The sequence below is a fragment of the Diadema antillarum genome, unplaced genomic scaffold (genome assembly GCF_040938485.1).
Source record: "Diadema antillarum isolate AM-2024a unplaced genomic scaffold, OU_Dant_1.0 seq00000319_RagTag, whole genome shotgun sequence".
NCBI lineage: Eukaryota > Metazoa > Echinodermata > Echinoidea > Diadematoida > Diadematidae > Diadema > Diadema antillarum.
Genome location: NW_027271338.1, coordinates 98,790 through 111,919, shown reverse-complemented (window position 1 = coordinate 111,919; position 13,130 = coordinate 98,790). Strand labels below are relative to the sequence as shown.

Here is a 13,130-nt window from a genome sequence, read left to right as displayed (position 1 = left end):
TAATTTCATAAAAATTGATCAAAAACTGTGGGAGGAGTTCGCGACGCAAGATTTGTACCCATTTTTGCCCATAATATGCCGTTACCATGGCAACGTACTTTTGGGTACTGTCAAAAAATACGTCTTGCACATCTACAACCCAAGGCACACATCTGTGCCAAGTTTTATGGGAATCGGTTGAAAACTGAGGAAGTAGTTCGCGACGCAAGATTTGCAATGGACCGACCGCCCGACCGCCCGACCGACCGCCCGACCGACCGCCCGACCGCCCGACCGACCGCCCGACAGCCCGACCGTCCGCTGATTCCTATATACCCCCTTCAAACTTCGTTTGGCGGGGGTATAATGAGCAGTGGAAGGGGAAGTACCAGATTCACACTTTGTTCCTTCAAATCCAGCAGGACAAAGACAGACATATCCACTGCCACCATTGCTTTCAAAACAGGTTGCTTCATTTTGACATGGGTTGGAGGCACACGCCAGGAGCTCTTTAGTCACAAATGATAGAACAGAGATGGCACAATACATGGATCAAGATTACATGGACAAAGGAGAGTAAAATAAAGTGTGGATAAAGGAGATACATAACTTTGGATAGATACCAAATCCCACAGAGAAACGTAAATAAAAACAAACAGACTTTGAGACTGACAAACAGTCTCTGCGAACAAACAAACAAACTATTTGTGTGTTCATAAAAGAGACGTACTGGATTCACAATTGGTTCCTTCATATCCAGCAGGACAGAGGCAGGCATAACCATTGCCACCGTTGTGCTCAAAGCAGGTTGCTCCATTTTGACACGGGTTGGAAGCACAGGCAAATATTTCTGGTGAAAAAAAAGGAGAAGAAGAAAAAGAGGAAATACAACAGAAAAGAGCAGGAAAAGATTAGAAGAAAAAACTAAAGGATGTAGACAATATGAAGTAAAAGTCAGATAGGCAGAGTGAAGCTGCACGCTTTACATAATGTGTGTTTCTTGTTCGAATCAAAACGCCAAAAACAAAATTTAATATCAAGCACCCTCAAGAAGGAGTCACATGGTCAGATTTCATCCATGTTGCTGCCAACTTCCGAGAAGAGTATATCAGCACAAAAATGTCAAAAGAAGAGTACCATTTTGACAGTTTGTTCCTTCAAATCCAGCAGCACAAAGACAGACATAACCACTGCCACCATTGCTTTCAAAACAGGTTGCTCCATTCAGGCAGGGGTCGGAGGCACAGGCAAGGATTTCTGATATAGACAAGAAGATATAGGCAATAGAAGTTTAAAAAATAAAGGATAGATGATGCACAGGAGAAAGGAAACATAGCAGTACAGGCAGTAAAAATTTAAGCTACACAGAAAGACATAATGAAGTCATATGATAATAAAAGTGAAAAAGAAGAAAACAAGTAAGAAGAAAGGAAGTACCAGATTCACAGTTTGTTCCTTCAAATCCAGCAGCACAAAGACAGACATATCCATTGCCACCGTTGCTCTCAAAACAGGTTGCTCCATTCAGGCAGGGGTCGGAGGCACAGGCAAGGATTTCTGATATAGACAAGAAGATATAGGCAATAGAAGTTTAAAAAATAAAGGATAGATGATACACAGGAGAAAGGAAACGTAGCAGTAAAGGCAGTAAAAATTTAAGCTATACAGAAAGACATAATGAAGTCAAATGATAATAAAAGTGAAAAAGAAGAAAACAAGTAAGAAGAAGGAAGTACCAGATTCACAGTTGGTTCCTTCAAATCCAGCAGGACAAAGACAGACATAGCTACTACCACCACTGCTTTCAAAACAGGTTGCTCCATTCAGACAGGGGTCAGAGGCACAAGCAAAGATTTCTATTGAAATAAAAAGGAGGAGAGATACATAAGGATAAATAATGCCTCCGGCCACTTCGTTGGCGGAGGCATAAAAAAAATTGAAAGACATAAAAAAGAATATGTTGAGTCTTTTAGGAAATAAAAACAAACAAACTCAGAAAGAATGCAAAGTCAAGCTGCTCACACAAAACTAGATATAAAGGGGCATGCAAGATACCCCTTGAAATCTTGATGTTATTAATCAAAGAGTGGTAATGGAAACCAAGAACACTACAGTGCATGTGAATGTCATGCTCAAAACCAACAAGAAAGACTGTAGGCCACAATGAGTTTCCAATTTTTTATGAAGTTTAAAGAGTAAGCTCTAAGTTTTAAAATTGATGTGTAACTTGTTAAAATTAGACCATCCTAACCCATTTAAAAGGTGACTGAAATAAGTGAAAGAGGTGCTATAAAGAGGTGTTATAAAGATAAGGTCATTAAACACCTTGGGCCTGTTGCATAAAAGTTACTTTTATGGTAACTTTGCCATCCAATGGTAACTATACTCAACAGCCAATCAAAATCAAGAATTCCATGGGAGTTACCATTGGATGGCAAAGTTACCATAATAGTAACTTTTATGTAACAGGCCCCAGGTACGTTGTATGCTGTGCTGAAGTATCAATGAAAAGTTTCTATTTCCTAGTGAAAGCAGCACCAATGCAAAGAAAATATAGCCCAGAAAAAACTCTAATATCTTGATTTCGGTTTTGTTTCAAGCTGCTAAATTTGGCAATAGGAAGGGAAAAGATTACTCTACTGGGTAAAGAACAAACTTTAAAAATTCTGAGTTGGGCAATCCATATGACACACTTTGGTATATTAATGGAAAATCGTAACTAGTGACTTATTGCTGATTTTCAGCTATATGGTCACATATAGTATCAGAGTTAATTGACTATTTTTAGTCAATGTAAAAAATAACTTCAGGACCAAGTGCAAGAGAAGAGTACCATTTTGACAGTTTCTTCCATGAAAGCCAGCAGGACAGACACAGACATAGCCACTGCCACCACTGAGATCAAAGCAAGTTGCTCCGTTCTCACAGAGGTTGGAGACACAGGTAAGGATTTCTGGTGTGCAGAAGATTAGAAAAAGATGAGACAGAAATAAGATGCAATAACATCTATTATAAAATGGGTTCAAGAATGTAGCCAATTGGAAGCGCTGAAATGAGTCACGTGTGCGTGCATTATTTTCTTCAGGTAAGCACTAAGAAGAGTCTCTCTTCCACCTCCCTGGCCTGACGTACGTCACAATGTTTTACACTAGCAGTGCGCACTCAATCAGTCGTTACAAGTGCGTCACGCGCTACTATACGCGCTGTCAATCCTGTAAACAACTTCTAGTTCGGGCCGCGGGCTGCCACAACAGCCGGCGGCCTTTCTTGTGCATAACAGTACGTGGCGTACTTATACTCTTATACGTACGTACGTACAGTACTAGGTGAGTGTGCGGGATTTCCGAGTGCGACGTGCGTAAATGTTTGGGACGAACATCTTCGGACATCTTGACTTTTGAGCGAGTGCTACATGTAGCTGACTGGTATTGACCCACAAAGGTACGTGAATAATGCTGTTAGTTTTCGACCCATTTTATAAAACTAATGATGCACAGGATTATTTCGTGGCGTTAGTGAAGGTGCGGCTCACTCTCGAGTATTGACAACGGTTGCAAACATGCACTTGGCTGCGCCTCGTGCATGTCGCACCATTGTCAATACTCTCGAGCGCGCCGCACCTTCACTAACACACTCTATCCTGTGCATCATTAGTATAAGACAAATCAGCATTTCAAGATAGAGATTGACACCTCAATCTATGTAAAAGAGTGTTATTCGTCTAAAACAAGATGGGAAGAATACTAAAGCAAACTACATGTAAGTGGTCTTCAAGATATAGAAGTGATAAGAGCAACAGAAGTGTGAAAACTGTGCAGAAATGTGTGGTGTTGTGAATTCATACAGCATTCCTACAGTCAAATGAATCGAAAGGAACAAGCTTGATGTCAAATAGTATGGTGTGAGCTTGGAATCCACAGAAAAAACAAGCACAGCAAGGGACATATTGGATCCATTGGTGGTTCCCTCAAAGCCAGCAGGGCAGAGGGAAATGTGTACATGTATCCACTGTCTCCATCTACTCCATCACGGTATTCGCAGATGACACAATGGACATGAATGAATTAAATCAGAAGCAGGGATTAAAAAAACGCTAGATCTCATACCATTTTCACAATTGGCGCCTTCAAAGCCCTCTGGACAAAGGCAGACGTAGGACTGCATCTGTCCACTCTCAAAGCACGTGGCTCCGTTTTGGCATGGGCTGCTGTCGCAGGCAAGAGTAACTGTAGGGGAATGTGGCACAACATTGTCTTGCATTACAATCTGTCTGGTTTTGGGCTGGTACTGAGTGCAAATGGTGGGCACACACTGTTTCATGCAAATCAGAACTACCATTGCTCCAAAGCTACATTGTAAATACCAATACATCACAAATGTTCACACAGAAATGCTGAAGTGCTGTGATTAAAAGTTCATCAGTTCTTGCAACAAAACTCAAACTACATAGTAAATACATGTATCACAAAAACAAGTACAATCATACACACAAGTAGAACTTTTGAGCTCAATGAGTGCATTATTTGCAAGTCGGTATATTTTCTAACACTCGTCTTCACAGCTTGTATACATGCATTGAAAAATAACCCTACAAAATATATTTCTGTTTTCTATTGAAAGTAATTCATTAATGAACACTTATTGTGTGTGCACAGATGTAGTGGATGGACAAATGTAACTCTATGAAGGTCTTAAAGCATGGTTTGGCAGAAGAACATGAACTAGTCTTTATTTCATATGAAAAAAAGCTTAACGTACAAATATGTCATACTTTCAGTGCCTTTGCTGTGAAAAGCAGACATATCCCACTGCACAGCATTTTAACAACATACACTGTAGTGTATTGGACTAAAGTGGCATTCTTCAATCACATATTGCATAATACCTGTGTTGGTTTCACAGTTCTTGCCCTCAAATCCAGTGGGACACAGGCAGTGATAGGAGTTTCCGTCGGTGTGTTCAAAACATATCGCATTGTTCTGACACGGGCTGCTCTCACATACTAACAGCTCTGTAGGGTTGAAAGAGACACATGCCAGGTCATCAGTATGTTTGACATGTAAAAATAGACAAGTGTATTGGAACACCCCGATGTATAGAGTAATCACATCTAATTCTGATAGTGTTAATCAAGAATTAGTCTCATTCAAGTTAAAACTGTGTGTGCTTTTTCATCATCGATGCCTGATAAAATGTCATACGGTGGATACTGTATATCTCATGCAGCAATAATTTTTCTTGCATCCTGACTCATGGAAAATTCATAAGAGGTGGATGGTGCATCAAAGTGTGAAAACAAGCATTGCATCTAAAGAGAAATACAAACATACAAAAATACAGGTCAAGATAATTTGTGCCACAGTGTGATAGTGCACACCTACAGTACACTTTATGGGCAATTAGTCACAATCAAGACAGATACATTATCTACGAAGAATGGGCATTACATACAATGTATGCATGAACCTACATTGTATCACGCACAATTGTAACAGCATTTTAACGCATGAAATTTTTTATTACAGCAAAAAATAAAAAATGCAATAAATATTTTCTACAAGATGCAGCTTTTGCAAATTACCGTTTTCACAGTTCGTTCCAGTGAAGCCGGTGGCACAGAGGCAGACGTAGCTGCTAGAGTTTGTGTTGGAGAAACAGGTTGCTCCATTCAGACAGGGGTCGCTGTCACACGAAGGTGATGCTGTGGACCAAAGCAGGTGGAAGTCATCAACCCATGCTGGCAAATGCTGGCATTGTTTGATTTGACATTATGGCTTGTATTCACAAAGGCTGTCTAAATTGAGCCTAGGATTTATGCAAATTTTTTTCTGCATAAAAGTGTGTGACTGATAGCATAATGTGTCCTGACAGACATCCAACCATAACTGTGCATTGATACATGCAGGGAGGTCTCTCTTCCACCTCCCTGATACATGTGTATGCACATGTTAACAGTATGCCTATATATTTCATGCTTATTTAAGTCCATGGGCTAAAAGTAACTATGGCTTTGATTTAAACCACCTTTTGTGAATATGGGCCTGTAATTTCAGTTGGTTCCCTCACTTACAGAGTAACACGAGAAGCATTAACATTGCAGATTTGTACACAGTACCCAATTATTGACTCATTATGAATTCAGACAATGTAGATTGCGTTGTTTGAAACAGGACCAAGATTTGGGTTGCTGGCATGTGGCATACTCCGACAAATATTTGAATTTTCTGCACAGGATGGATGCTGTAGATGACATGAAACCTTTTCTCAAGTGTCGTTGCATTTAAATTACAAAATTTGACCAAGTTTGGATTCCTAATGTTAGTGAATACAAACTAGTTTGACATGGCAAACCTTTCACACAGAAGGGAAGTAACATAAAAATCATGCTTTCATTTATAGATTAGGAGAACGATTGTACACAGCAAAGAGAGTGTTGGCAATTTCGAGTGTGACAAAGTGAAAACACATTTAAGAGTGATGAAAATTCTAGATTTTTATAGAAAAAAACCCAGTAAAATGAATGTACCAGATTCACAGTTGGTTCCTTCAAATCCAGCAGGGCAAAGACAAACATAGCCACTGCCACCATTCTGATCAAAACAGGTTGCTCCATTTTGACATGGGTTGGAGGCACATGCGAGAATATCTGATGAAACAGACACACATAACGAGAAACAAACACAAAAGATATGAAATGTTAAATGTAGATATTAGTATAAATGTATATCAGAATCATGTAAGATAAACACACATTAATACATATGGAGATTACCAGATCAGGTAGTTATTAAAGAGGAAACTCCAGTAATAAGGAAGAAATAAGCAATACAAACAAGTCATGTAAAGTTATACAGCAACGACTTTAAATGAAAAACAGTGAAAGAAAGGTACCAGATTCACAGTTGGTCCCTTCAAATCCAGCAGGACAAAGACAGACATAGCTACTGCCACCATTCTGATCAAAACAGGTTGCTCCATTCTGACACGGGTTGGAGGCACAGGGCAGGATTTCTAACAATGATAGAAGATACCAGGAATATGGAGAATATGACTTACAAATGAAGAATATTGTGATTTATATACGATTAGGAAATGATTTGTTTAATCAATGAAATACAGGGGATATGTTCACAGACTATGGTGTAGAATTGAACACGAAAGGTAACTAATAGATAGGTTTGGTATCAGCAGAGAAACAGTAGGCACTTGACAGAGTCAAAGTTCTCAACCTTACAAGCAAACAAAGCGACTCGAAGAAACAATAGAAGGGAAAGTACCAGATTCACAGTTGGTTCCTTCAAATCCAGCAGGGCAGAGACAGACATATCCACTGCCACCATTCTGATCAAAACAGGTTGCTCCATTCTGACATGGGTTGGAGGCACACGGCAGAATTTCTGGTATAAAAGATTGGGTAAAGTGTATGAATGAAGAGTAAAAGATATAGAAATATTGCGTGAAACTACATGTACCACTTGATATAGATGAAGATATGAAACAGTAGGAAACACAAAGACATGCTATGATAACTATAGAGGTATGAGGCACTACTATGAAATGCTGGAAAGTGATCATTCAATATGAATTAGGGACTAAATGAAGTCAAAATGTGATAATGGCATCAATTCAAGAATCAGGAAAATAGTGGAAGAAGACTGAGTAATGCACATGCGTCTTTGAAGGACGTGTATAAAAAAATGTAGCATAACTGATGTTTGATGTAAATGTACTATTGAGTGAAATAAGTATTTTGCGAAATAAGAACATGATAAAAAGATGGAAACAGAAAAGAAATGGAGAAAGTAAAGTACCAGATTCACAGTTGGTTCCCTCAAATCCCGCAGGACATAGACAGACGTAGCTACTTCCACCATTCTGATCAAAACAGGTTGCTCCATTCTGACATGGGTTGGAGGCACACGGTAGAATTTCTAACATGGAAGAGAGCATACAATATTTTGACAAAAAAGTGCATAGAAATTTGATGATAACACAACAGAACATGTGTAGGACAGAGATACATGTATCTACAGAAACATATGACTGAGTAGCACACATAGATCATTAAAAGATGCATGCATAAAGGAACATGGAAGACGTTTGACCATCCACAAGCAAGGATTCAAGAAACCTAAGCATTCTATAAGAGCACAACATGATGATGACTTTACACATACACACACACACAAAATGAAGAAACAGTCAATGTAAAGTACCAGATTCACAGTTGGTTCCTTCAAATCCAGAAGCGCAAAGGCAGACATAGCTACTGCCACCATTCTGATCCAGGCAGGTTGCTCCATTTTGACAAGGGTTAGATGCGCATGGTAGAATTTCTATGGCGAGGGGAAGATTAAGATTGTTTGAATGTGTGGGATGAAATATTTGATGAAAATGAATGCACTACTTGTATGTAAAATTGACAGAACTTGACAGAGCATGGGAATTATGTTATAAATAAAGTATATGGAATACAATCACTATTATGAAACATTTACTGTCCAATATAATTTCAACATCAAATAATGTTACAATGTAAAAATGATGGAATGGTAGGTGCCTGATTAAAACTATAATTATGCTAAGATGGAATGGAAAACAGAACGTGAAAATAAAGTACCAGATTCACAGTTGGTTCCTTCAAATCCAGCAGGACAAAGACAGACATAACCACTGCCACCATTCTGATCAAAACAGGTTGCTCCATTCTGACATGGGTTGGATGTACACGGCAGAATTTCTGAGAATGAGAGGTAGGATTACATAGTTTGAATATGTGGAATAGAAATGATTGAAGTTGAGAGAGCCTGGAAATTACACTATGTTATAAATAAGGTATAGTGGATATTGTACAAATGAAACATTCACTCTCCAATATATTTTCAAAATCAAATCGAGTTACAACATGTTATTCAGAAAGAATAGTACTTTAGGGTAACAATGGTTGTAATTAAACAAAAAGTGTTTTGAGCACATAAAATGATTATCAAAAGTGACCATCATCACAATGTGAGGAAATGGAAGAGGAAATTTGAAAGTAAAGTACCAGATTCACAGTTGATTCCTTCAAATCCAGCAGCACAAAGACAGACATATCCACTGCCACCATTGTGATCAAAACAGGTTGCTCCATTCTGACATGGGTTGGATACGCACGGTATGATTTCTAGAGTGTTAAAGAGGTAAGATTACAAGAAGTTGATGTGTTGGGATACCAAATTAATAAGATTGAATGAACCATGTAGGATTGATTAAAGTTGACAGAGCATGAGAACCATGTCATAAGTACAGTATATAGCCTACTATTACAGTGAAACATAAAAATTACTGTCCAATATGAAATACAGTTTATAAATATTATGAAGAAAGAATACTTTATGGAAACTATGGGTGCAATAAACAAACAAAGAAAGTTTGAACCAAATGAAATGGTTATTCAAACTGACAATCATTGTATTGAGAGGAAATGGAAAAATAGAATGTGAAAGTAAGAAAATAAAAAAATCACATGACACACAGAGACATGTATGAAGTCTATTGGTAATATCAAATATTGAACAGAAGATAAAAAGCAGCAAGAGGGAAGTGGATTCTTTTCGTCTGAACAGGAAATTAATTGTGAAAGTAAAGTACCAGATTCACAGTTGGTTCCCTCAAATCCAGCAGCACAGAGGCAAACATATCCACTGCCACCATTGTGATCAAAACAGGTTGCTCCATTCTGACATGGATCAGATGCACAGGCAAGGATTTCTGATATTAAGAATAGGTGATATGACATAGATGAAGAAAATAAAGGGTTAACTGTGATACATATGAGACAAGATAATAGATAACAAATGAAATTTAGAGAGCTATGTCACACACATAGACATTAACAAGTCACAACATGGTAAATATATGAAACGGAAGAAAACAAGCAGTAAGGGAAAAGTACCAGATTCACAGTTGGTTCCTTCAAATCCAGCAGGACAGAGGCACACATAGCTACTGCCACCATTCTGATCAAAACAGGTTGCTCCATTCTGACATGGGTTGGAGGCACAGGGGAGGATTTCTGATATAGACAAGATATAGGTCATAGAAGAAGAAAATGAGAGGTTGATGACATGTAATAGGTAACAAACATTGTAGACATGAAGGTTTGAAAATTATCGAACGCAAACAGACATTAATGAAGTCACGAAACGGCATAAAAATGAGCCAGAAGAAAAGAGCAATGAGAAGGAAGTACCAGATTCACAATTGGGTCCTTCAAAGCCAGCAGCACAAAGACACACATATCCACTGCCACCATTTTGATCAAAACAGGTTGCTCCATTCTGACATGGGTTGGATGCACAGGCAAGGATTTCTGATATAAAGAAAAGGAGATATGACATGGAAGAATGAAAAGGATTTGTGATAAATAGGAGACAAGATAAAAGATAGCAAATGAAGGACTCAAAAAATTACGATACACACTTTGAATAGACAGTAACGAAGTCATGACATGGTAAGTATATGAAACAGACAAAAATGAAAGGAGTGAAAGCAATGTACCAGATTCACAGTTGGTTCCCTCAAATCCAGCAGGACAGAGACAGACATATCCACTGCCACCATTGTGATCAAAGCAGGTTGCTCCATTCTGACATGGGTTGGAGGCACAGGCAAGGATTTCTGACAGGAAAGACATGATACAGCATGATGTGGTCAAATTGGAAAGGAACAAGAAACTAAGGAGCAGGAGATGAAGTGATAAGAGACAAACTTAAATGTATGGAAGATTATAAAATGAGTATGTGTTGCTTACAATATCGGTGGGTAAACATTGCACACACAGGATCTTAAGGGAGTCACAATATGATAATGATATAGGACAGATGGAAAATGGTGGAAGCAAAGTACCAAATTCACAGTTTGTTCCCTCGAATCCAGCAGGACAGAGACAGACATATCCACTGCCACCATTCTGATCAATGCAGGTTGCTCCATTCTGACATGGGTTGGAGGCACAGGGGAGGATTTCTGATATAGACAAGAGATATGTCATAGAAGAAGAAAATGAAAGGTTGATGACATGTAATAGGTAACAAACATATGAAGGTTTGAAAATTATCGAACAAAAATAGACATTAATGAAGTCTCGATATGGCATAAAAATGAGCCAGAAGAAAACAAGCAATAAGAAGGATGTACCAGATTCACAGTTGGTTCCTTCAAATCCAGCAGGACAGAGACAGACATATCCACTGCCACCATTCTGATCAAAACAGGTTGCTCCATTCTGACATGGGTTGGAGGCACAGGGGAGGATTTCTGTTTATGAGGGTACACAGAAGACAGCAGAATGCATACAATAGTGGTAGGATGGAAACAAAAGATGCAAGATTTTGACATGAAAAAAGAGAGGAATTTTATAGAATAGGTACAAGAGTCAATAAAATTTAGAATGCAATCAATGGTGACATAGGACTGAGTAATCACACAAAAAGACAATATAGGGATGTAGTGCAATATAAAACTGGGAAGGCAACAATTCAGCAACAGTTTCAAGTGGATGCTTTTCTTCTGAAGAAGAAATGAATTGTGAAAGTAAAGTACCAGATTGACAGTTGGTTCCTTCAAATCCAGCAGCACAAAGACAGACATATCCTCTGCCACCATTCTGATCAAAACAGGTTGCTCCATTCTGACATGGGTTGGAGGCACAAGCAAGGATTTCTGATATAAAGAATAGGAGATATGACATAGAAGACAATAAAGGGTTGATAATACAGAGGAGATAAGATAAAAGGTAGCAAAAGAAGGTCAGAAAATATATGATTTATGTTATATACAAGGATATTAACAATGTCACAACATGGTAAATATATGAAACAGACATAAACAAACAATCAAAGGAAAGTACCAAATTCACAGTTGGTTCCCTCGAATCCAGCAGCACAAAGACAGACATAGCTACTGCCACCATTCTGATCAAAACAGGTTGCTCTATTTTGACATGGGTCGGAGGCACAGGGTAGGATTTCTGTTTATGAGGGAACAAAGAAGACAACAGAATGCATATGATGGTGGTAGGATGGAAACAAAAGATGCAAGATTTTGAAATGAAAATAGAGAGTAATTTTATAGAATAGGTACAAGAGTCAATAAAATTGACAATGCAATAGTGATATAGGACTGAGCAATCACAAGAAATGACAATATAGGGATGTAGTGTAACATACGACCGAGAAGGCAATAATTCAGCAACAGTTTCGAGTAGATATTTTTCTTCTGAAGAGGAAATGAATTGTGAAAGTAAAGTACCAGATTCACAGTTGGTTCCCTCAAATCCAGCAGCACAAAGACAGACATATCCACTGCCACCATTGAGATCAAAACAGTTTGCTCCATTTTGACATGGGTTTGAGGCACAGGGAAGGACTTCTAACATAGACAAGAGACAGGTCATAGAACAAGAAAGTGAAAGGTTGATGACACATTATAGAAAAGAAACATGGAAGCCATGAAGGTTAGAAAATTATCGAACACAAATGGACATTAATGAAGTCTTGATACGGCATAAAAATGAGCAAGAAGAAACAAGCAATAAGAAGGAAGTACCAGATTCACAACTGGGTCCTTCAAATCCAGCAGGGCAAAGACAGATATATCCACTGCCACCATTCTGATCAAAACAGGTTGCTCCATTCTGACATGGGTTTGAGGCACACGCAAGGATTTCTGATATAAAGAATAGGAGATACAATTGGATGACAGAAGAAAAGGTGTAAAGGGTTCATGACACACAAGAGACAACATGAAAGACAGCTATGAAATGAAGGTTTCAGAAAATTATGATACACACTTTAAACAGACATTAACAAAGTCACAACATGGTAAATATTTGAAACAGACAGAAACAAACAGCAAAAGGAAAGTACCAGATTCACAATTGGGTCCTTCAAATCCAGCAGGGCAGAGACAGACATAGCCACTGCCACCATTCTGATCAAAACAGGTTGCTCCATTCTGACATGGGTCAGATGCACAGGGTAGGATTTCTAATTCAGAAGAAATACACATACAAATGAATGTAGAAACTGATGTCAGTAAAATGACACACAAGAGTAGATAGAATTATGATAATATCATGGTGCACTTAATGGAAGAGTTAATGGTAA

At 38.4% G+C, this 13,130-nt stretch overlaps 1 protein-coding gene across 1 annotated transcript in view; it reads right to left on the bottom strand.

Annotated features, from left to right (window-relative positions):
• Positions 1–13,130, bottom strand: part of LOC139730507 (uncharacterized) — a 217,118-nt gene that overhangs the window by 133,347 nt on the left and 70,641 nt on the right. Inside the window, 6 exon segments of the mRNA XM_071641346.1 lie at positions 1,117–1,236; positions 4,086–4,205; positions 4,865–4,990; positions 7,791–7,910; positions 9,917–10,036; positions 10,522–10,641. Coding sequence (XP_071497447.1) covers positions 1,117–1,236; positions 4,086–4,205; positions 4,865–4,990; positions 7,791–7,910; positions 9,917–10,036; positions 10,522–10,641 — 726 coding nt within the window.